Raw genomic sequence first — 24,085 nt, 5'->3', positions numbered from 1 at the left:
CCGACTGGGACGGTCTTCAAGCAGCCATCAATCGTCTGGATTGGTCTCCCATCTCCACTGCCTCTGACATCAATTCTTCCTGGGAATTCTTCCAAAGCAAACTGATCTCTCTCATGCACAGATTTATCCCATCTCGCCTTCAGTTGTCTTACCCTTCCTCCCGTCCATGGTACACTGAATCTTGTGGTGAGGCAGTTGCCCTGAAACAACTTGCCTTTGCCTCTTGGAAGGCTAATCCAACTGAAGGAAATCTCAGTTCCTTCCACCAAGCTCAGAACAAGTGTGTGTCTACCCTCAGGAGTGCCAGGAAGCACTATCTCTCCTCACTCAAGAATGAACTCTCAAACCTGTCTCCTTCCTCCAAATCCTGGTGGCGTCTGGTCAAATCCGTTTCTGGTGTTTGTTCCCCCTCCATCCCCTCCCTTACCTCAAATGGCCACACAGTTGACATCGCACGTGACAAAGCCGAATGCCTCAACTCTGTGTTTGCCTCAAAATCCTTAGTCCCAAACCCATCTCTCTCTGTTCCCACCTTTCCCAGTCGAACCAAACTGCTCCTGGACTCTGTGACCTTCTCTCCTGACAAGGTGGAGGAGTTTTTGTCAAACCTCGACTCTGATTCTGCAACTGGACCAGATGGCATCAGCCCACGGGTCCTAAAATCCTGCTCTGCCGCTCTATCTCACCCTCTCTCTGTTCTTTTCACCCTATCTTTTGCTCAAGGTCATCTGCCAGCATCCTGGAAATCAGCAAACATTACCGCTTTACACAAAAAAGGTGCAAAAACAGATCCTTGCAACTACAGACCAATCAGCCTGCTCCCAATTATCAGCAAAGTCATGGAATCCATCATTGCTTCGGATATGAAATCTTTCCTCTTCTCCAATGGCTTGATCTCTGATCATCAATTTGGTTTCAGACCAGGTCACTCTACTCTGGACATGCTGCTCCTGCTGTCTCAACAATGGATGGAGGTCCTCAATGCCAAACAGGAAATCAGAGCTGTCTCCCTTGACATATCACGTGCCTTCGATACGGTCTGGCACCCAGCTCTGCTCACCAAACTCTCCTCCTATGGTATCCATGGAAATCTCCATGCATGGCTTGCGGACTTCCTCTCTGGTCGTAGTCAACGTGTGGCCCTGAATGGATTTCTCTCATCTCCCCTTCCCGTTCAGGCTGGAGTTCCCCAAGGCAGTGTGCTGGGCCCTGTGCTTTTTCTGGTCTTTATCAATGATCTCTCCGACTCTCTGGAAAATCCTCTCTATCTCTTTGCTGATGACTCCACTCTCTGCCGCTCCATTCCTCTTCCCTCAGATCGGCAGTCTGCAGCCTCCTCACTCTCTGAAGGCCTGGACAAAATCACAGACTGGTCAAACATGTGGAACATGTCTTTCAATCCTGACAAATCTCACACTCTTACTATGTCTCTCCGAAAAGATCGACTGGACAACCCTCCCATCTACTTTCTCAACAATCCTCTCCAAGAAGTTCTGTCGCTCAAGCTTTTGGGTCTCACCATCTGCCATGATCTTTCTTGGGAAAACCACATTTCCAAGCTGGCCTCCAAAGCCAGTCGCCGACTGGGCATCCTCCGTCGTGCGAAGTCCTTCCTAGGCACACCTGAGCTCCTCACCACATACAAGGCTTTCATCCGCAGCTCAATGGAATACTGTTCTCCCCTATGGGCTGGTGCTCCTGCCTCACACCTGGCTCGGCTTCACGCTGTTGAATCCAAAGCTTTCAGAATCATTGGAATCTCCCGCGATGAAGCTATCTCTGAGGGCCTTTCACTCACTCACCGCAGGCAGGTAGGTGGTCTTTCTGTCTTCTACCGACTCCTCTCCGGCCTTGCTCCCCCAGCTCTCTCTGTGCTCTGTCCCCCAAATATTCCTACAGGTCGCACAAGATCTGCCAGCCACCCTCTGATGGTTAAACTGCCGAAATCTCGGCTCTCTGCTCACCTTCACTCTTTCATTCCTCTTTTCTCCCGCCTCTGGAACAAACTCCCACACTCACTTCAATCACACTCCTCCCTCCAGGTCTTCAAAACAGCTGTTCACCACCATCTCTTATCTTCCCCCATCCAAAACCTTGATCTTTTCTACCCCCACTAATTCACCCCAGATCCACCTTGTTTGAAATTCCAACTTCTTTCCTGGAAGTCTTGGCAGTGTCCATATGTTTTATACCTCTCCCACCCCCCCCCCCCCCCTTCCCATGCCTTCCCCCCAAAGCCCTCTCCCTCCCACAGTTCTCTCGATGTCTCCATGTCTCTCGGTCCCTGCTCTCAAATGTTGTGTTTGTGTCCTTCCCCCTCTCTCCCCATCTTGTCTACCGCTCCCGATGTTATTTGTTTTGTGTGTCTGTTTGTCTTTTCTGTGTGATTAATGTTCGCTCTTTCACGAGCCTCGATCTTGTATACAAAAAAAAAAAAAAAAAAAAAAATCCTTCATAGCCACATCAGTTGGTCACTATCGTGTCCAAATATTAGCTTCCGAGCTCAAAAGGTGCCTGAGAAATTGCCCAGACGAGAAAGGAAATAAATAAGTACTTAATAAATCGATAATAATTAAGTAACTAGCGGTAACCCGTGAAAATAACGGGCATAAATGGTGTTTATGTTCATACAAACTAACTTGCCCTTCCACTTCCTTTCAAAATAATTGTGTCAGTTGGCACCAACATTCATTCTGGCGGATCTCCTGAATATCGCTTTCATTTCTGTTCGCATTTATATTTGTATTAAAAGGCGTAGCATGCCTCTCGAGTCGCTGCACGTCCGGCACACATCCGGACATCTTCTTCTTCTCCTCGGTATCAAGTGCAGTGTCTCACTGTGCGTAAAACAAAATGGCGTGGGTTTATTTTTATTTATTTATTTTTTATTTTTTTGTATACTGAATCGAGGCTCGTGAAAGAGCTAACATTTACTTCACAAACAAATCAACCAGACAAACAAAACACACAAAAAGCGGGAGCGGAAAACAAGATGGGGTTATTCAAAACTTTTCACCGATTTTCAGCTTTTATTCCACACTTTGACATTTGGAGACATAGGTATGCTTATATGGAAGGGTTAGTCATAACTACATAGTATCACACATATCTTAGGGTGACAGGAGCAATAGCTGGGGAGAAGTTCCGATTACAAACTTCAGAAATAAGCGTTTTAATGATTATAGATTAATCAATTAATTGATCAAAAAACAAAAAATACCGTTTTTGACAAAGTACTTGCTCACTATTGTGCCGAAATTTCAGCTTCCTAGCTCAAAGGATGGCTGAGATATCACAAGATGACAAACAAGATTGCCCAGATGAGAGAATGAATGAATGACTGACTGAATGAATGATCGTTTTAAGGCCATTTTCCCCCGTTAGAGCAGGGGTTAGCCTTGCGGGCCCCACCATGGTTCCCTGTTTGAGACTGTTTTTATGGCTGGATGCGCTTCCTGGCGCCAACCCTTAGTCGCCTCTTATGATGCGCAAGGATACAGTGTACCAATTCTAAACCGGGGTGCACACCGGCATCATTCATCCCAGCAAGCTGGTACTCAATTTGCCGACCTCGGAAGGATGACAGGCTGAGTCAACCCCCCTGGTGTTAATTTAGCGATCGACCGGGATTCAAACCCAGGATCCTAGGATCCCAAGCCGGCACCCTAACCGCTAAGCCAACACCAGGCTTCGCCCTTGTCCAGATGAGAGAAAATAAATAAATGATTAATAATGAAAATATTCACGCCGCCGTGAATATTCGTCAAATATTTCAAGACTCACGAAACGAAATCACGTCACGGAACGCGCCGCCGTTAATGTATGATAATTTATGATAATCTATGCAGCACGACATGGTCCTCACGTCACACAAGGCGCCTTTGCGGCGCAAAACAACATTTCCCGGTCGCCATTACTATCATTGTGAGCGCACGGTTCAGGCCTTCAAGAAAAACTTTATTTTGTAAAAATCGAGCCACGCGTTCAAAAGATATGACTGGTTTTGTTCGTCGGCGCTCGAATCGAATCGAGTTAAAACGAACACGTTGTTTGTCGGGTCGGGTCCAGTCCAGATTGAGTACCAGTTCACTGTTAATTCCCTGCTTGTCGTTAAAGGAGGCAAAAAGGGTTGGCGTCAGGAAGGGCATCCGGCCGTAAAAAAACATTGCTTCAAAAAGGGGACCGAAAAACAACAACAACCACAGTTCCCGAAAAAGGCCAACCCCCGCTTGTGGGGAAAAATGGCCTCTAAAGGTGGTTTTTTTTTTTTTAATGAAAATAAATAAATCATAATCATAAAATATTTAAATAATTAATCAATTGGCTAATAGAATACCTATACCACCACCGTTTCATTCCAATCTGTAACTTAAAAAAATTAATTAAGTTATTAATCGAATTATTAAATAATTCATCGATTAATTGATTAATCAATAACTCAAAAATATCCTGCATAGCCACATCACTTGGTCACTATCGTGTCCAAATATTAGCTTCCTAGCTCAAAAGGTGCCTGAGAAATTGCGCAGATGAGAAAGGAAATAAATAAGTACTTAATTAATCGATAAAAATTAAATAACTAATGAGTGAATGAATTAATTAATTAATCAAAAATTGCTCACTGCAACCGTCCAACCCCTTGCAGACATCCAGCTGATGCATGGCCTCATTGAGCAGGAGACAGATATTGTTTCTGGTCATCTTAGATTCACTGAATTCAGTATGAAACGCTTCCTCACATTGTGAACAAAAAGTGAGGAACTCATCTGATGGGACTATCGGAGATCGAAAGTTGGACTTGGATGTCGTATTCCCTGTTGTGAATGAAGAGCAGGGCAGGATCATCCAATTAAAGCAGCACTTCTTAGAAGATCGTTTCTGCAAACCAGACACGATGACAGCAGTTCATGTCCACTGAGGATTCTGCGACACACATAACCAGAGATGTGTGCTGGTATGTTCTGCTGAGGAGGCCTGAGTTGAACTTTAGCAATTGCAACATTTATTCTATCTGTGCTGAACAGTTGGGACAAACCGCACTGATCGACTCGTTATTTTCTTGTTTGTGACTCTGCAGCGTCAGAATGAATTCGTCTGAGTCTGGTGAGCAATTTGCTCCAGCAGCCGGTTTGATTAATTCAGTGACCATCACCATCCTCAACGCACACCTGAATTCATTCGCAGATGAATTGTGTCTGCACCACGTTTCCTCCTTTATGGTTCTCTTCGACGTTCTGGTTCAGACAAGAAGTGGATAAATATTTCATGTCAAAATCTGATTGAAGCTGCTCCCACAACTGTGTTACGCAAGATATGGCAAGTTATTGTACACTGCACCTTTCTTATGCCATCTCCAGGCATTGCGAAACGTCATTGCCGGGCACCGAAGGGGGCTCGGCAGTGACGCACGCTGAAAGGGAGTACTCAGTTTTCACTCTGGTTTCTTGCTTTCTTGCTTTCTTGGTTGTCTGGGCGATACCTCTCTCAGCCATCCTTTGAGCTAGGAAGCTGTAATTGCGGCACAATAGTGAGCAAGTGCTTTGTCAAAAACGGTATTTTTTGTTTTTTGATTAATCAATTAATTGAGGAGTTATTTAATTATTAGCGATTAATGAAGTACTTATTTAATTAATCAAATTTCCCTTCTCTTCTGACCATTAACTCAGGCACCTTTTGAGTTAGGAAGCTGATATTTGGACATGCCAATGACCAGGTGATTTGGCTGCAAAGGATATTTTTGATTTATTAATTAATCAATTAATCGATTAATTATTTAATTATTCGATTAATGACAAAAAAAAAATTTTTTTAAAGTTACAGATTCTGATGAAATAGTGGTAGTTTATGTGTTATCTGACCAAATTGATTAATAATTTAATTTTTTATGATTATTATTTATTTTTTTTCATTATTAATCATTTATTTATTTTCTTTCTCATTTGGCCAATATCTCAGGCACCTTTTGAGCTGGGAAGCTAATATTTGGACATGAGTGACCAAGTGATGTGGCTATCAAGGATATTTTTGGTTTATTGATTAATCATTTAATCGATCAATTATTTATTGATTAATCGATTAATTATTTATTGAGTAATCAATTAATTATTTAATTTTTTATAAATGACTTATTTAATTAAATTTCTAAAAGATACATCTTCGGATGAAGCACTAGTGGTTTAGTTATGCGATTAGCCAATTGATTATGAAAATATTTTGTGATAATCTTTTATTGATTTTAATTATACAATTAATCAATCAAGTAGTGTACACCTCTCCCTCCCAATGCAGCCTCAATGAGCTGCACTGCGGTATTGCCGGGCGCCGGAGGCGCCCCGGCAATGCCGCGCTGCAGCATATGTAATTATTTGGCATGGGGCGGTGTACTTTGAATGTATGTGTACTTGTTTGTTTTCTTTCTTGTTTTCTTGTTTGTTTGTCCGGGCGATATCTCAGCCATCCTTTGAGCTAGGAAGCTGAAATTTCGGCACAATAGTGAGCAAGTCCTTTGTCAAAAACGGTATTTTTTTTTTGATTAATCAATAAATTGAGGAGTTATTTAATTATTAGCGATTAATTAAGTACTTATTTAATTAATCAAATTTCCTTTCTCTTCTGACCATTAACTCAGGCACCTTTTGAGTTAGGAAGCTGATATTTGGACATGCCAATGACCAGGTGATTTGGCTGCAAAGGATATTTTTGATTTATTAATTAATCAATTAATCAATGAATTATTTAATTATTCGATTAATGACAAAAAATTTTTTTTTTTTTAAGTTACAGATTCTGATGAAATAGTGGTAGTTTATGTGTTTTCTGACCAAATTGATTAATAATTTAATTTTTTTATGATTATTGTACACCGCTCCTTTCCTATGCCATCTCCAGGCATTGCAAATCGTCATTGCCGGGCACCAAAGGGGGCTCGGCAGTGACGCACGCTGAAAGAGAGTACTCAGTTTTCACTCTGGTTTCTTTCTTTCTTGTTTGTTTTCTTTCTTGTTTTCTTTCTTGTTTATTTTCTTTCTTGTTTGTCCGGGCGATATCTCAGCCATCCTTTGAGCTAGGAAGCTGAAATTTTGGCACAATAGTGAGCAAGTCCTTTGTCAAAAACGGTATTTTTTTTTTTGATTAATCAATAAATTGAGGAGTTATTTAATAATTATTAGCGATTAATTAAGTACTTATTTAATTAATCAAATTTCCTTTCTCTTCTAACCATTAACTCCGGCACCTTTTGAGTTAGGAAGCTGATATTTGGACATGCCAATGACCAGGTGATTTGGCTGCAAAGGATATTTTTGATTTATGAATTAATGAATTAATCGATTAATTATTTAATTATTTGATTAATGACAAAAAAAATTTTTTTTTTAAAGTTACAGATTCTGATGAAATAGTGGTAGTTTATGTGTTCTCTGACCAAATTGATTAATAATTTAATTTTTTATGATTATTATTTATTTATTTTCATTATTAATCATTTATTTATTTTCTTTCTCATTTGGCCAATATCTCAGGCACCTTTTGAGCTGGGAAGCTAATATTTGGACATGAGTGACCAAGTGATGTGGCTATCAAGGATATTTTTGATTTATTGATTAATCATTTAATCGATTAATTATTTATTGATTAATCGATTAATTATATATTTATTAATCAATTAATTATTTAATTTTTTATTAATGACTTATTTAATTAAATTTCTAAAAGATACATCTTCGGATGAAGCACTAGTGGTTTAGTTATGCTATAAGCCAATTGATTATGAAAATATTTTGTGATAATCTTTTATTGATTTTAATTATACAATTAATCAATCAATTAGCGTACACCTCTCCCTTCCAATGCAGCCTCAATGAGCCGCGCTGTAGGATATTTAATTATTTGGCATGGGGGCGGTGTACTTTGAATGTATCTGTACTTGTTTTCTTTGTTTTCTTTCTTTCTTGTTTGTCCAGGCGATATCTCAGCCATCCTTTGAGCTAGGAAGCTGAAATTTCGGCACAATAGTGAGCAAGTCTTTTGTCAAAAACGTTATTTTTTTTTTTTGATTAATCAATAAATTGAGGAGTTATTTAATTATTAGCGATTAATTAAGTACTTATTTAATTAATCAAATTTCCTTTCTCTTCTGACCATTAACTCAGGCACCTTTTGAGTTAGGAAGCTGACATTTGGACATGCCAATGACCAAGTGATGTGGCTATCAAGGATATTTTTGATTTATTGATTAATCATTTAATCGATTAATTATTTATTGATTAATCGATTAATTATTTATTGAGTAATCAATTAATTATTTAATTTTTTATTAATGACTTATTTAATTAAATTTCTGAAAGATACATCTTCGGATGAAGCACTAGTGGTTTCGTTTTTTTTTTTTTTTTTTTTTTTTTTGTATACAAGATCGAGGCTCGTGAAAGAGCGAACATTAATCACACAGAAAGACAAACCGACACATAAAACATATAACATCGGGAGCGGTAGACAAGATGGGGAGAGAGGGGGAAGGACACAAACACAACATTTGAGAGCAGGGACCGAGAGACATGGAGACATCGAGAGATCTGAGAGAGGGCGAGGGCTTTGGGGGGGGGGGGCATGGGAAGGGGGCGGTGGGAGAGGTATAAAACATATGGACACTGCCAGGACTTCCAGGAAAGAAGTTGGAATTTCAAACAAGGTGGATCTGGGGTGAATTAGCGGGGGTAGAAAAGATCAAGGTTTTGGATGGGGGAAGATAAGAGATGGTGCTGAACAGCTGTTTTAAAGACCTGGAGGGAGGAGTGGGATTGAAGGAAGTGAGGGAGTTTGTTCCAGAGGCGGGAGAAAAGAGGAATGAAAGAGTGAAGGTGAGCAGAGAGCCGAGATTTCGGCAGTTTAACCATCAGAGGCTTGCTGGCAGATCTTGTGCGACCTGTAGGAATATTTGGGGGACAGAGCACAGAGAGAGCTGGGGGTGCAAGGCCGGAGAGGAGTCGGTAGAAGACAGAAAGACCACCTACCTGCCTGCGGTGAGTGAGTGAAAGGCCCTCAGAGATAGCTTCATCACGGGAGATTCCAATAATTCTGAAAGCTTTGGTTTCAACAGCGTGAAGCCGAGCTAGGTGTGAGGCAGGAGCACCGGCCCATAGGGGAGAACAGTATTCCATTGAGCTGCGGATGAAAGCCTTGTATGTGGTGAGGAGCTCAGGTGTGCCGAGGAAGGACTTCGCACGACGGAGGATGCCCAGTTGGCGACTGGCTTTGGAGGCCAGCTTGGAAATGTGGTTTTGCCAAGAAAGATCATGGCAGATAGTGAGACCCAAAAGCTTGAGCGACAGAACTTCTTGGAGAGGATTGTTGAGAAAGTAGATGGGAGGGTTGTCCAGTCGATCTTTTCGGAGAGACATAGTAAGAGTGTGAGATTTGTCAGGATTGAAAGACATGTTCCACTTGTTTGACCAGTCTGTGATTTTGTCCAAGTCTTCAGAGAGTGAGGAGGCTGCAGACTGCCGATCTGAGGGAAGAGGAATGGAGCGGCAGACAGTGGAGTCATCAGCAAAGAGATAGAGAGGATTTTCAAGAGAGTCAGAGAGATCATTGATGAAGACCAGAAAAAGCACAGGGCCCAGAACACTGCCTTGGGGAATTCCAGCCTGAACAGGAAGAGGAGATGAGAGAAACCCATTCAGGGCCACACGTTGACGACGACTAGAGAGGAAGTCCGCCGGCCATGCGTGGAGATTTCCATGGATACCAAAGGAGGAGAGTTTGGTGAGCAGAGCGGGGTGCCAGACCGTGTCGAAGGCACGTGATATGTCGAGGGAGACAGCTCTAATTTCCTGTTTGGCATTGAGGACCTCCATCCATTGTTGAGACAACAAAAGCAGCATGTCCAGAGTAGAGTGACCTGGTCTGAAACCAAATTGATGATCAGAGATCAAGCCATTGGAGAAGATGAAAGATTTCATATCCGAAGCAATGATGGATTCCATGACTTTGCTGATAATTGGGAGAAGGCTGATTGGTCTGTAGTTGCTAGGATCTGTTTTTGCACCTTTTTTGTGCAAAGCGGTGATGTTGGCTGATTTCCAAGCAGATGGCAGTTGACCTTGAGCAAAAGAGAGGGTGAAGAGAACAGAGAGAGGGTGAGATAGAGCAGCAGAGCAGGATTTTAGGACCCGTGGGCTGTTGCCGTTGGGTCCAGTTGCAGAATCAGAGTCGAGGGTTGACAGAAACTTTTCCACCTTGTCAGGAGGAAAGGACACGGAGTCCAGGAGCAGCAGGGTACGACTGGGTATGGTGGGTACAGAGAGGGATGGGTTTGGGACACAAGATTTAGAGGCAAACACAGAGTTGAGGCATTCAGCCTTTTCACGTGCGGAGTCAGCTGTGTAGCCGTTTGAGGTTAGGGAGGGGATGGAGGGGGAACAAACACCAGAAACGGATTTGACCAGACGCCACCAGGATTTGGAAGAGGGAGACAGATAAGAGAGTTCGGTCTTGAGAACGAAGAGATATTGTTTCCTGGCTCTCCTGATGGTGGACACACACTTGTTTCGGGCTTTGTGAAAGGAAATGAGATTTCCTTCCGTTGGATTTGCTTTCCAGGAGACGAAGGCAAGTTGTTTCTGGGCAACAGCCTCACCACAAGATTCCGTGTACCATGGACGGGAGGAAGGGTATGACAACTGAAGACGAGATGGGATAAATCTGTGCATGAGAGAGAGCAATTTACTTTGGAAGAATTCCCAGGATGAGTTGATGTCAGAGGTGGTAGAGATGGGAGACCAGTCCAGATGATTGATGGCTGCTTGAAGACCGTGCCAGTTGGCCTGAGTGAAATGCCAGACTCGTCGACGCTGAGCAGGCTCCCTGAGGATGGTAAGAGAGATGTCCACTTTAACAAGGACATGATTCTTCTTCTCCCTCCTTTTGCTTTAAATATTTCCCTATTGATTCTTGTCTTGTCTTTTTGATTCTTGTCTTATATATATGCCGTATATCGCTGCTGTTTGTTTTCTTGATTCTTGTCTTTTTGCAATTGTTGTTTTCATGTATTGTTATGCATTATGTTTTCCACTCTGTCAAAGCGCCTTTGGGCTTCTGGAAAAGCGCTATACAAAATAAATGAATTATTATTATTATTATTATGATCAGATGATCCGATTGGAGCAGAAGAAGAGCAGCAGACATTTTCAGGGAAGTTAGTCATAACTTAGTCCAGAAGAGAAGATGTTCCGTTGACTGAGATCCGGGTCGGGAAATTGACAGATTGTGTCAGTCCCAGTGAGTCGCAGAAGTCCTTTGCTGAGGAGCCATGGCTGGTGAGAGAGGTACCCACACCCAGCCAACTGGCATGATGACAGTTGAAATCACCACATATGAGGAAGAGAGAGTTGGGATGAGTAGATAGAAGTTGGTCCATATTATCAGACAGCGAGATGTAGATGGAGTCATCACTGTTTGGTGGACGGTACAACACACATATGAACAAGAGGTGGGAGCGAAGGGGAGGCCGTAGCCAGAGGTATTCCTGGGGGTGAGGTGGAGAGAGTGCAGTGCAGGGCGAGTGAGGAAGAGAGTTTTTGATAAAGATAGCAACCCCGCCTCCAGGACGAGACTCAGGTCTATCATACCGGAGGAGGGAGTAGCCCGGGAGAGATACTAAGGAATCAGAGACATCATAAAGGAGGAAAGTTTCTGTTAAGCAGATCACATCTGGTTTGACAGAGGCAACCTGTATGGAGAGATCAGTTAAGTTTGAACGAAGGCCCCGGATGTTTGAGGTCCATACCGTTAATGAAGAGGAAGGGGGAGCATCAGATACAGAACAGGGGGGAGGAGGGGTAGGGTAAGATGTGGAAGAGGTGGAAGAGGTAGGGAGAGCTGTTGAAGGTGTGTCAGAGATTTCAGAATAGCTCGGAGAAAGAGAAGGATGGGGCGAACAAAAGGTTTGATGGTGATTGGGTGAGGCACAATGAGGTGTTATTTGAGGAGGGGGAAGAGCGAGGCAGAAGGTTGGGGGAGATGGAGGTGAGAGTTGGAAGGGGGAAGAAGCGGGGAGGACGCTTTGAGGAGGGGGAGTGAGAGGGGGGAAATTGAGAAGCAATGAGGGTGGGGAGATTTGAAGGGGAGGGGTGAGGGGGGAGTTTGGGAGGGAAGGGACAAGGGGAGGGATTTGAAAGGGATGGGATATGGGGGAGATTTGGAGGGGAGGGGTGAGGCAGGAGTCTAGGAGGGGAGGGGCGAGGGGGCGTCTTGGCGGGGAGGAGTGAGGGGGTAGTTTAGGAGGGAGGGGGCAAGGGGGGAGATTTGAAAGGGATGGGTGATGGGGAAGATTTGGAGGGGAGGGGTGATGGGGAAGATTTGGAGGGGAGGGGTTATGGGGAAGATTTGGAGGGGAGGGGTGAGATTGGATTTTAGAAAGTGTACGATTTATGGGAAACGAACATTTATTGCAAAATGAGTTTCTTGTGACCTTCGAGTTAAAAATACGTTTAAGGACGCTGGATGGAGGATGGAGTGCAGGAGAGTTTAGGGAATGTAGAAAAAAGGCACTATAGGAGATGGATATTTTTTTTGGGATGAATTGATTTGGTGAGCAAGTCGAAAGCAGCCTTTTAAAGAAGAAGAAGAAAAAGGTGTTATAAAATATGACGGAATACATAACTTGAGGGGAAAGTGTAAACATTGAAGGTTAATAACAGTGAAAACTATCTGGGGAAATGGGGGAGAAACACGTGGTCGAAGAACGAACGAACGAATAAGAATGAATAAACGAATGAGAACAGAGAAGGAAATGTTTTTTTTTTTTTGTTTTTTTTTTAGTTGAGATTTACACAAGGAAGTAGGCTATGGGTGAAAAGACTGGGAATACAGAGAACGAAAGTTATTGGATCACAAACGTCGGACCGCTGAGAGAAAAACAAAGCCTCAAGGTTGTACAGTGTACACTGTACAAGGCCTCAAGACATGACACGAATTAACACGATTTTCAATACAGGTATGAAAGATTTGCACCGAAAAATTTTCGTCGGGACACAATATATGTACAACACCATAAATAAATACAGTTTTAACGAAAATACAAATGGGAACAATCACTTAACTTCGATTTCAAATCGTTCGCGACGCGGCAAACAGACGATCAATTTATGAAAGATAAACACCGAGAAACAACCAAAGTGGCACACAATAACTTAACACACCGAAAGATAAATACAGTTTCGACAAAATACAATTGTGAACAGACTTAACTTCGAAAAACGTGGCGACCGTGTGGAGCTTAAACGTGGAGATCGTTATGCTATTAGCCAATTCATTATGAAAATATTTTGTGATAATCTTTTATTGATTTTAATTATACAATTAATCAATCAATTAGTCTACACCTCTCCCTCCCAATGCAGCCTCAATGAGCTGCACTGCGGTATTGCCGGGCGCCTGAGGCGCCCCGGCAATGCCGCTCTGTAGGATATTTAATTATTTGGCGTGGGGCGGTGTGCTTTGAATATATGTGTACTTGTTATTTATTTATTTTCATTATTAATCATTTATTTATTTTCTTTCTCATTTGGCCAATATCTCAGGCACCTTTTGAGCTGGGAAGCTAATATTTGGACATGAGTGACCAAGTGATGTGGCTATCAAGGATATTTTTGGTTTATTGATTAATCATTTAATCGATCAATTATTTATTGATTAATTGATTAATTATTTATTGATTAATCAATTAATTATTTAATTTTTTTATTAATGACTTATTTAATTAAATTTCTAAAAGATACATCTTCGGATGAAGCACTAGTGGTTTAGTTATGCTATTAGCCAATTGATTAAGAAAATATTTTGTGATAATCTTTTATTGATTTTAATTACACAATTAATCAATCAATTAGTGTACACCTCTCCCTTCCAATGCAGCCTCGATGAGCTGCACTGCGGTATTGCCGGGTGCCGGCAATGCCACGCTATAGGATATTTAATTATTTGGCAAGGGGGCGGTGTACTTTGAATGTATCTGTACTTATTATTTATTTTTTGGATGGCATGACGATGGAGATTGAGATTCTAACTTACATTGTCGTTATCGATGAGGACGGAACTACGTCACTTCCGGTTAGTGCACCCTTCGCGACAACAGTCACGTGATTGGATACGTTGAAAACAAACCACAAATGGGCCCCACTTCCGGTAGTCTCGCCCTCACCTGTGGGCATCCGCCAGGTAAATTTTAAAGGGAGGGGGGGGGAATTTTAAAGGGAGGGGCGGGGGAATTTTAAAGGGAGGGGGGGAGGAATTTTAAAGGGAGGGTGGGGGGATTTTAAAGGGAGGGAGGGGCAATTTTAAAGGGAGGGGAGGGGGAATTTTAAAGGGAGGGGAGGGGGAATTCAAAAGGGGGGGAAAAAAATATTGAGACTTGTCCTGTTCAAGTTCCCAGACATTAAGTTCGCAAAAACGAGAATTAACCACAACGTTTCGCTGAAACATACATAATTCGGTAAATCGGAGCTTATTATACTAAAATGTTCAAGAAGGAATTTGCACAATTTTTTGTGAGATTTTACATGAAAATCGCGTTTTAAGGTGGAGTGTGCAACACATAAAGGTCGGTCCTAAGGACCTGCTATCTTTATTTTACCTCTACGTGCTTCGCCGGAAGACTAAGAGATTGGCCTAATGGTTCGGGTGGCGGGCTTAGGATCCTAAGGTTCTGAGTGAGAATCCCGTTGAATTAACGTCAAGTGAAATTGACTTCACCTGCCATCCTTATCCTTCCGAGGTCGGAAAAATGAGTACCTGATAACAAGTTATCGAGAGGCAATTGCATCAGCAGCAGACGCGCACACAGAAAAATGATGCAACCAGCAGCCGGGTGGCTGTACACAAACCACCCACCACCGTAAGGGAAAATGGGGAGAGGGTCCGGGGTGGGGCAGATCCTCCTCCCCACCGCAACCCCCCCTTTGGACATCCATGATTGTAGGTAGGCCTGTAGGGCCAAATGTTACGTCATGCCTTGCTCGAAGCTTGCGCAGTTGCTTTCTAAAATGGCGGCCAAGCCCGCCCAGTGAATACTTCCCGACTCCCGTTTACGCGGCCGATTGGTTCATCTTGCTCTGCTCTAATAATAATCTTTGTTATTCACTATCAGGGCTAAAATTACGTATTGAATGAGCGGATTTTAACATTCACAAACAAATTGGTCCAATCAGATAGTTAAATATTTCTCTTCAGGACGAAGGTAACAAACAACAACCACAACAACGGAAAACCAAAGAGACTTCCGGGTGCTAGAACGAGGTCGTGACATCACGAATCCGCGACAACATGGATGCGGGTTTCTTTCGTGTAAGAATGTGACGATATCGCTTTAATAGTTTAAGCTAAGAGTGCGAATGGTTATTGTGTTGTGGTGATGAACGGGGCTAAAGCGATTACATTGTGGTTAAACAGAGGGTCGTTTACCGTGGTGTTGACGATGTATGTGAGACGTTCCTGTGCTCGGATTGACGAGTAAAATGGCGCATTTCTGACCGGGCCTCATTGAGCGTTATTTCCAGTTTTTGTGAAAATATCAAAATGTTGGGTTTTTTCCAGACATTATTAGGTTGACGATGACGTCTGGAGACGAACTTGTTTTATTTCGCACGTAACCCTGGAATGTCTGTATTTATATAATTATTTAACCCTCTGAGTCTAATGCATGTTTTTATTTACCTGCCGAATGTATTTTGCAAGAAAGTTATTTCAAATTGTGAGACGTTTTAGTGTCTTTCGATTTCATGCTTTACAAAGGCGGCGAAACCAAGCCCATTGCCAATGATCAAAACCCAATTGTTGAGAGAGGAGTTTCGCGCGCCGTGGAACCTTGACCTACCAATGCAATAGGTATAACTATAACATAAGCTGTCACCCTGGTGTTTTACAGCCAAGGTGTGTGTCATCCCTCGGATGGACGTTAAGACAGGTGTCCCTACTCCTAGAATTATGGTGGGCACAAAATATCCTACGGTGCCCTTCACGAACAGTAGGCGAGTTATCGCCCGCACCATGAGCATAATACAAACGAGAAAGCATCTGAGTGTGTGTGTGTGTATATATATATGTATGTATATGTATATGTATGTATATGTATGTATGTATGTATATATATATATATATATATATTTATATATATATGTATGTATGTATGTCCCTTATATGTACGTCCAGTATATGTATGCCCCGTATATGTGTGCGTGCCCCGTATATGTGTGCGTGCCCCGTGTATGTGTGCGTGCGTGCGTGCCCCGTGTATGTATGTGTGCGTGCGTGCCCCGTGTATGTGTGCGTGCGTGCCCCGTGTATGTGTGCGTGCGTGCCCCGTGTATGTGTGCGTGCGTGCCCCGTGTATGTGTGCGTGCGTGCCCCGTGTATGTGTGCGTGCGTGCCCCGTGTATGCGTGCGTGCGTGCCCCGTGTATGCGTGCGTGCGTGCCCCGTGTATGCGTGCGTGCGTGCCCCGTGTATGCGTGCGTGCGTGCCCCGTGTATGCGTGCGAGCGTGCCCCGTGAATGCGTGCGTGCGTGCCCCGTGAATGCGTGCGTGCGTGCCCCGTGAATGCGTGCGTGCCCCGTGAATGCGTGCGTGCGTGCCCCGTGAATGCGTGCATGCCCCGTGAATGCGTGCGTGCCCCGTGAATGCGTGCGTGCGTGCCCCGTGAATGCGTGCATGCCCCGTGAATGCGTGCGTGCCCCGTGAATGCGTGCGTGCGTGCCCCGTGAATGCGTGCGTGCGTGCCCCGTGAATGCGTGCGTGCGTGCCCCGTGAATGCGTGCGTGCGTGCCCCGTGAATGCGTGCGTGCGTGCCCCGTGAATGCGTGCGTGCGTGCCCCGTGAATGCGTGCGTGCGTGCCCCGTGAATGCGTGCGTGCGTGCCCCGTGAATGCGTGCGTGCGTGCCCCGTGAATGCGTGCGTGCGTGCCCCGTGAATGCGTGCGTGCGTGCCCCGTGAATGCGTGCGTGCGTGCCCCGTGTATGCGTGCGTGCGTGCCCCGTGTATGCGTGCGTGCCCCGTATATGTTTGCGTGCATGCCCCGTATATGCGTGTGTGCCCCGTATCGTATATGTGTGCGTGCGTGCCCCGTATCGTATGTATATATGTGTGTGTGTGCGTGCCCCGTATATGTGTGCGTGCGTGCCCCGTATATGTGTGCGTGCGTGCGTGTGTGCCCTGTATATATGTGTGCGTGCGTGCCCCGTATATGTGTGCGTGCGTGCCCCGTATATGTGTGAGTGCGTGCGTTTTTCTTTCGTTTTAAAAATGGTTTTTTCTGCAACTGCTTGTCCGATCGATGCAAAACTTCAAACATCGGAGGGACTTTCCAGGGAGAATATTTGATTCGGGTGATAATGATGATGCCATCGGTGAAGTGGTATTCCAGCCATAATTACTTGAATTGAAATCCTTATCTGAAAAATCATAATCTTCATTTATCTGATGTATTACCGGAAGTGGGTGAATAATTAAATTTATGACGCTCATAGCCCATGCCAAGCAACTATGTGACATAATAGGGTGCATGGATGATATGGGTAAAACGGCCATTATAGCAGTGGGCTATATTAATTGTGTGTTCAGTAAACTAAGGTATTTTTCTGAAGAATGAACATGTGAGGCGAGACTATGCACTTTCCTCTACGAGTGTGGTACTAGTTGTTTTTTCCCCGTCTGTTTGTTTGTCTCTTTGTGGAGAAGATATCTCAAAAAGTTGTGGACGGATTCGGACAAAATTTGGCAGAGACGTAGTGTATGTGACACGGAGGAAATGATTAGATTTTGGTGAAGTATAATTTTTAAGTGATTCTTCACCATTGGGAGATAGGGCCAAAAACGACACTTAGCAGGATATCTCAAAAAGTTGGAGACGGATTTGGCTGTCGGGTGTGTGATAAGGAAGAATCCATTCAATTTTGGTGAAGATCCATATCTGGATCCAGCTTGTAGAATTTTTAAAGTGATGCTTCACCATTGAGTGATACGGCCAACCAGGTGGCGGTGTGCACTTTACCGAGTGCCGTTCTAGTTTAGTTATGTAACTGTCCCTCGCAGGGTATCGTGCATGATTCATAGATTCTGCAGATGCAAAACTGAACACTGACCCAACTGCGAATTTATAAAATGGTCCTATTTGGTGATCATTATTTTTTCGAAAGCAAAAGCTTTGGCAAATCATGAAGGTTAATCATCTATACTCTTTTTTTTTTTGTATACTAGATCGAGGCTTGTATAAGAGCGAGCACATTAAACTCACATTAGCACATAAAACACAAAATACATAAACGGACACATAAAACAATAAAGGGAGGGGGAGACAAGATGGGGAGAGAGAGGGAAGCACACAAGCACAACAGTAGAGAACAGGGACATCGGGAGATCTGTGGAAGGGAGGGTGTGGGGGGAGGGGTGCCTACGAGGATCTTCAGGAATGAAGTCGGAGATTGAAAGAGGTGGATTTGGGTTGGATTAACGGGGGTAGAAAAGATCAAGGTTTTGGATGGGGGAAGATAACAGATGGTGGTGAACAGCTGATTTAAAGACCTGGAGGGAGGAGTGGGATTGAAGAGACTGAGGGAGTTTGTTCCGGAGGCGAGAGAAAAGACGAATGAAAGAGTGAAGATGAGTGGAGAGTCTTGATTTTGGCAGCTTCACAAGAAGAGGGTTGCTTGCTGTTCTTGTGCGTCCTGCAGGAATATTTGGGGGTCACAGCACATACTGGGGAGAGCTGGGGGAGCTGGGGGAGCTAGGCCAGAGAGGAGTCGTTAGAAGACAGAATGACCACCAACCTGCCTGCGGTGATCGAGTGAAAGGCCCTCAGAATCAGTTTCATTACGGGAGATACCAATGATCCTGAAGGCTTTGGTTTCTACAGCATGAAGCCGAGCTAGGTGTGAGGCAGGAGCACCAGCCCACACTGGAGAGCAGTATTCCATCACGCTGCGGATAAAACCTGTGGCTGTGGTGAGGAGCTCAGAGGTGCCAAGGAAGGACTTCGCACGACGGAAGATGCCCAGTCGGACTGGCTTTGGAGGCCAGCTTGGAAATGTGGTTTTCCCAGGAAAGATCTTGGCTGATAGTCAGACCCAAAAGCTTGAGTGACGGAACTTCTTCAAGATTATTGTTGATAAAGTAGATGGGAGGGTTTTCCAGACCGCCTTTTTGGAGAGACATTGTGAGAGTGTGTGATTTGTCAGGATTGAAAGACATGTTCCACTTGGTTGACCAGTTTGTGATTTTGTCAAGGTCTGCAGAGAGTGAGGAGGCTGCAGACTGCCGATCTGAGGGTTTGAGATATGGAGCGGCAGAGAGTGGAGTTAACAGCAAAGAGATGGAAAGGATTTTCCTTTCTCGAAAAAAGAGATAGAGATAGAAAGAATGGAAAGAAAGGAAAGGAGAGTCAGAAAAATCATTTATGAAGACCAAAAAAAAGCACAGGGCCCAGAACACTGCCTTGAGGACCTCCAGCCTGAACAGGAAGGGGAGATGAGAGAATTCCATTCAGGGCCACACGTTGACTGCGACCGGAGAGGAAGTCCGCAAGCCAGGTGTGGAGATTTCCATCGATACCATCGGAGGAGAGTTTTGTGAGCAGAGCGGGTTGCCAGACCGTATCGAAGGTACAATATATGTCAAGGGAGATAGCTCTGATTTCCTGTTTGGCATTGAGGACCTCCATCCATTGTTGAGGCAGCAGAAGCAGCATGTCCAGAGTAGAGTGACCAGGTCTGAAACCAAATTGATGATCAGAGATCAAGCCATTGGAGAAGAGGAAAGATTTCATATCTGAAGCAATGATGGATTCCATGACTTTGCTGATAATTGGGAGAAGGCTGATTGGTCTGTAGTTGCTAGGATCTGTTTTTGCACCTTTTTTGTGCAAAGCGGTGATGTTGGCGATTGTCATACCATTGATATTATTAACCATGTTGGCACCATTGCCATAATCATAATGTTATAAATTGAATTTGCGTTCCTTGGCGGAAATTTCCGTTTCTAACCTAATTCTAACCTCTCAAATAAATACAGTAAATGTGTGAATAGAGTTGCTGTAAATAAATACAAAAGGGGTAATAATTAAATAAATCAATAAATACCGTAAATAAGTGTTTCAATGAATAAATTATGGACGGTTTTAAGTGAATCCGTACTGTAGTCACCAAAATCCATGGCACTCAGCGAATATCCAGACCTGGGAGGTGGGTATAGGGGTGGAGCAGTTTCTGAGATGATGAGGCATTCGACATTGGTGCACTCCACTTTATTTCAGTTGCATTTACGAGTCCACACAGTTTATTTAGTTTACTGGTGAAACATATTTTCAGCCCGCACAGTCGAGGGAGAAAAGCTGAGTACGCGCGCGAGCAATGCCCACCAAACTCTCTCCACGCTCGATTCACTTCACCAATCTGGAGCAGCAATTAAATTGTATGTTTGTGTGATTTATCATTTACAAGGTGCAAATACTGAATGTTTGCCCGCCAGGACGTTAGCATGGAAATTACACTTGCCCCACAGTAATTTGACCTGACAGCAAAGTAAAATTTGGTTGCCACGGGACGTCTGGCAGGCGACTTTTGTGAGCCCAGCTACCTCCATCAAACATGTGTGAGCTGATTGACTTTCTCGTGGAACAATGGTGCCGCATCCCTCCTGCAGAATTCCAAACGCTGGTAAACTTTATGCCACGGCACATACAGGCCGTACTGGCCGCACATGGTGGCCCAACACCCTATTACCTGACTCAAAAGAATGATGTACTTACTCCTAGATGCTTTGCAATGCAATACAGTCAGAATTAGTCTCACCATGCATTGGAAGTATTTCTCATTTATTTGTGAGCCTTTGATTTCTTTTTTTCTTTGTTTGTTTCTGTCATTTCCCCACAGGGCACCAGTGCCGACCAGGACAACCGCTTTTCAAACAAACAGAAAAAGTTAATGAAAGAGATGAAATTTGCCGAAGGCTTGGAAAAGAAAGTAAGGAAAAGCCTTCGTTTTTCATATGTTGTTTTGCATGTCTCGGAATGTTTCTGAGCCTTAATTGGATTAACAGTCGCTCCTTGAATGAATGAATGATCGTTTTAAGGCCATTTTTCCCCGCTAGAGCGGGGGTTAGCCTTGCGGGCCCCATGACAATCATGGTTCCCTGTTTGAGGCAATGTTTTTATGGCCAGATGCCCTTCCTGACGCCAACCCTTGGTCACGCTCTTATGATGCGCAGGGATACGGTGGTGTGCCTATTCTGAATTGGGGTACACACCGTGATCATTCATCCCAGCAAGCTGGTACTCAATTTGCCGACCTCGGAAGGATGACAGGCTGAGTCAACCCCCCTGGCGTTAATTCAATGTGTATTGGGGATTGTGGGTTTGAAGTTATTGTGTTAGCTTTCCAGACCCAGTTGGTGTTTATTTGTTGGAACTGCTTGCACAATGCTGTATTGCATCTCCTTTTGAGGATCTGATATTACTTCATGCTGTCGTTTTGGCCAATAATTTGTGCCAAATGCAATTCATATGTTCAATGTTAATGCAAACACTCCCTTTTCATCATCAGTGTTCTCAAGCTTTGATTTTGAATTCGCAGTGGATGTAAAATTTCCATGTTTTTCATATGGACAGACAATGAGTGAAATTAATATCTATCTTCAGGGGGGGTTTGGGTGTTAAGAAAATAAAGTTTTTACACAACCATAAATGCCCGCCCCCTTTGGGAGCATTGGCAAGTCGGCATTGCCCTGTGAAGGAGGTGTGGGAGGGATTTTTATTTGTGCCCATGAGCTGACCCTGGTTCCAACAAACACGTATGCAAAATTTGGTAGGCATTGGGCCAACTCTTGTAAACCTATCAAGGTCAACACGTATGCAAAATTTGGTGGACATTGGGCCAACCCTTGTGAAGGGGGTGGAAGAAGAAACGCGAGCAAAGGGGGTTAACATGGGGAGATGTAGAAAATAGGGCTAAATGGAGAAGATTGTCATGTGGCCCGCAAGGCTAACCCCACCCCCCCCACCCCCCTCTAGCAGGGAAATGGCCTTAAAATGCTTGTTGTATTGGGCCAATCCTGTTTTTTTTCAATGATTTTCAGATGTATATGCACACGTACACACATATATACACACATGAACACATTTGCAGTATAGATAGTGGGATCCACAGGTCTTTTTGCATTGTTTCAAAGTGGTTTGAGTGAATATCATGTTAAAGAATACATTTTGCATTTATGGGTAAATGTTAATTTCCTCTCGTTACAATAAGTTATCCATACACTAAACAAAATGAAAGTAATTATTGCTGCATGGGGAAAGTAATTGCCATACATGATGTTATTGGTGCCGCCAATTGTCGCCACCGAGATGATCAAATGTATTTTGGTCTTTGAACTTGTCAGAATCTCGGGAAGTTTTTCCATAAGTCTTTCAAACATAGTAACAGCGTCATGGTCCCGTCATGCTGTTTATTTTCAACTTTGGTCATCGTGATGTCATCACACCATGTTGGGAGCTTTTCTCGTTAACAGCAGACAGGTTGATATTGTATTTGACAGGTTTGTAATGAAATCGTCATCCAAATTACGACACTGATGTCGTCATCCAAATTACGACACTGATGTTATTCGCCTCATGGCCGCTACGCGACCCTTTCTCGGTTCCTATATATATATCAGCACTGACAGGCGATGTAGATCCATCACCACGATGTAACTCTAGCGATGGAACTCTAGAGCTTCTCTGGGCTTCCATAGAAAGGTAACGAGTCTGCTATATGTATCAAATAGTCATACCACCCGTCCGCACCTGTATTCACCTGTATGTAATATTAATACCATGTTTATTGGTTTCTCTCTAGATGCTGTTGAGAACGAATTACGATTAAAACCTACTTTGGGTTGCTGTTGTATCTTGATTTTCACAACACTTAATCGTAATTCCTCTCCTGACATCGCTCCTGCACTGCTCGCCTCGGAAAAGAATGCCCAGCGGAGGACCCGTCGAGCTAGCTCCAGCAACGGAGCTCCGACTACTCTCGCTGCCGGCCTGCCTCGAAAGATGGGACGTCGCAAGCCTTTTCGCGGGACCGCGTCGTCAAAAAGCGACCTGCTCTCATGAGACCCGAACGCCAGAGCAGGCGTGACGGACTCCGGCTCGATGCCTGGAGAACGATGCTACTGGGCAACGTCCTGCGGCTGAAACCCCGTCGGAACGACGGACCCGCTTGGAGCCGCCGGCCTACCCGTCCGATCGCAGCTCGGAAGCGCTAACGGCTCCGTCCGAGGGATTCATCCTAGATATGCGTGCCTCGGCCCGAGTTGAGATTCCCACGCGAGTGATCACGTCTCCCATGTCGGCCATGCCTCCACACGGCCGGCACACTCCGACCACTCGCTACTCGGTGGAACCATCACCTCCGCGCGAATCGCGCACTGCTCGTCGGAATCACGCCGTCACGACCGGCTCACTCCGACCACTCGCTACTCGGTGGCCCATCTCCTCCGCGCGAATCGCGCACTGCTCGTCGGAATCACGCCGTCACGACCGGCTCACTCCGACCACTCGCAACTCGGTGGCCCTTCTCCTCCGAGCGAATCGCGCACTGCTCGTCGGAATCACGCCGTCACGATCGGCTCACACCGACCACTCGATACTCGGTGGGACCACCTCCTCCACGCGAATCGTCGTGCACTGCACCCATCGCGTGCTAATACTCTGGGAGGCCCGCGATCCCATCCTGCTTCCGAGCACCTCCTCGCCGCGAATCCGAACGTTGCTCAGAATCACCTCCTACGCGAAGCCACACGTGGCACCCATCGCGGCCCTCTCTGCAGCCCAACGCCGGCGATTCCTATCGTGTCACGCGCCGCACCGTCGCTGGATGGAAACACTACAATGCACGACGCGCCAGTTGCGCGCGCCGCATCTTCGCTGGATGATGCATCTTCGCTGGATGCATCTTCGCCGCATCTTCGCTGGATTCATCTTCATCTTCACCCCGCGTTTCACCCAATTAATTTAATTTGATAAGCTGTTGGATTGGGTTGATGTGGTGTTGGTGTA

General features: G+C 44.5%; 1 protein-coding gene across 20 annotated transcripts in view; it reads left to right on the top strand.

The window, feature by feature from the left end:
- Window positions 1-24,085, top strand: part of SRRM1 (serine and arginine repetitive matrix 1) — a 254,277-nt gene that overhangs the window by 149,991 nt on the left and 80,201 nt on the right. For 8 of the 20 annotated variants that reach the window (XM_078774010.1, XM_078774012.1, XM_068110918.2 and 5 more), the window contains exons 1-2: window positions 15,214-15,342; window positions 20,919-21,008. The exons of the other annotated variants lie outside the window; for them this stretch is intronic. In XM_078774010.1, the coding sequence (XP_078630136.1) occupies window positions 15,322-15,342; window positions 20,919-21,008 (111 nt within the window). In that variant the 5' untranslated portion in view covers window positions 15,214-15,321. Of the gene's footprint in view, window positions 1-15,213; window positions 15,343-20,918; window positions 21,009-24,085 lie in introns of those variants that run through there. 20 annotated transcript variants of the gene reach the window in all.

This window comes from Myxine glutinosa, chromosome 3 (genome assembly GCF_964187855.1).
Source record: "Myxine glutinosa chromosome 3, kmMyxGlut1.1, whole genome shotgun sequence".
Taxonomy (NCBI): Eukaryota; Metazoa; Chordata; class Myxini; order Myxiniformes; family Myxinidae; genus Myxine; species Myxine glutinosa.
The sequence above is the reverse complement of the archived record's forward strand: the minus strand, read 5'-3'. Positions and strand labels throughout refer to the sequence as shown.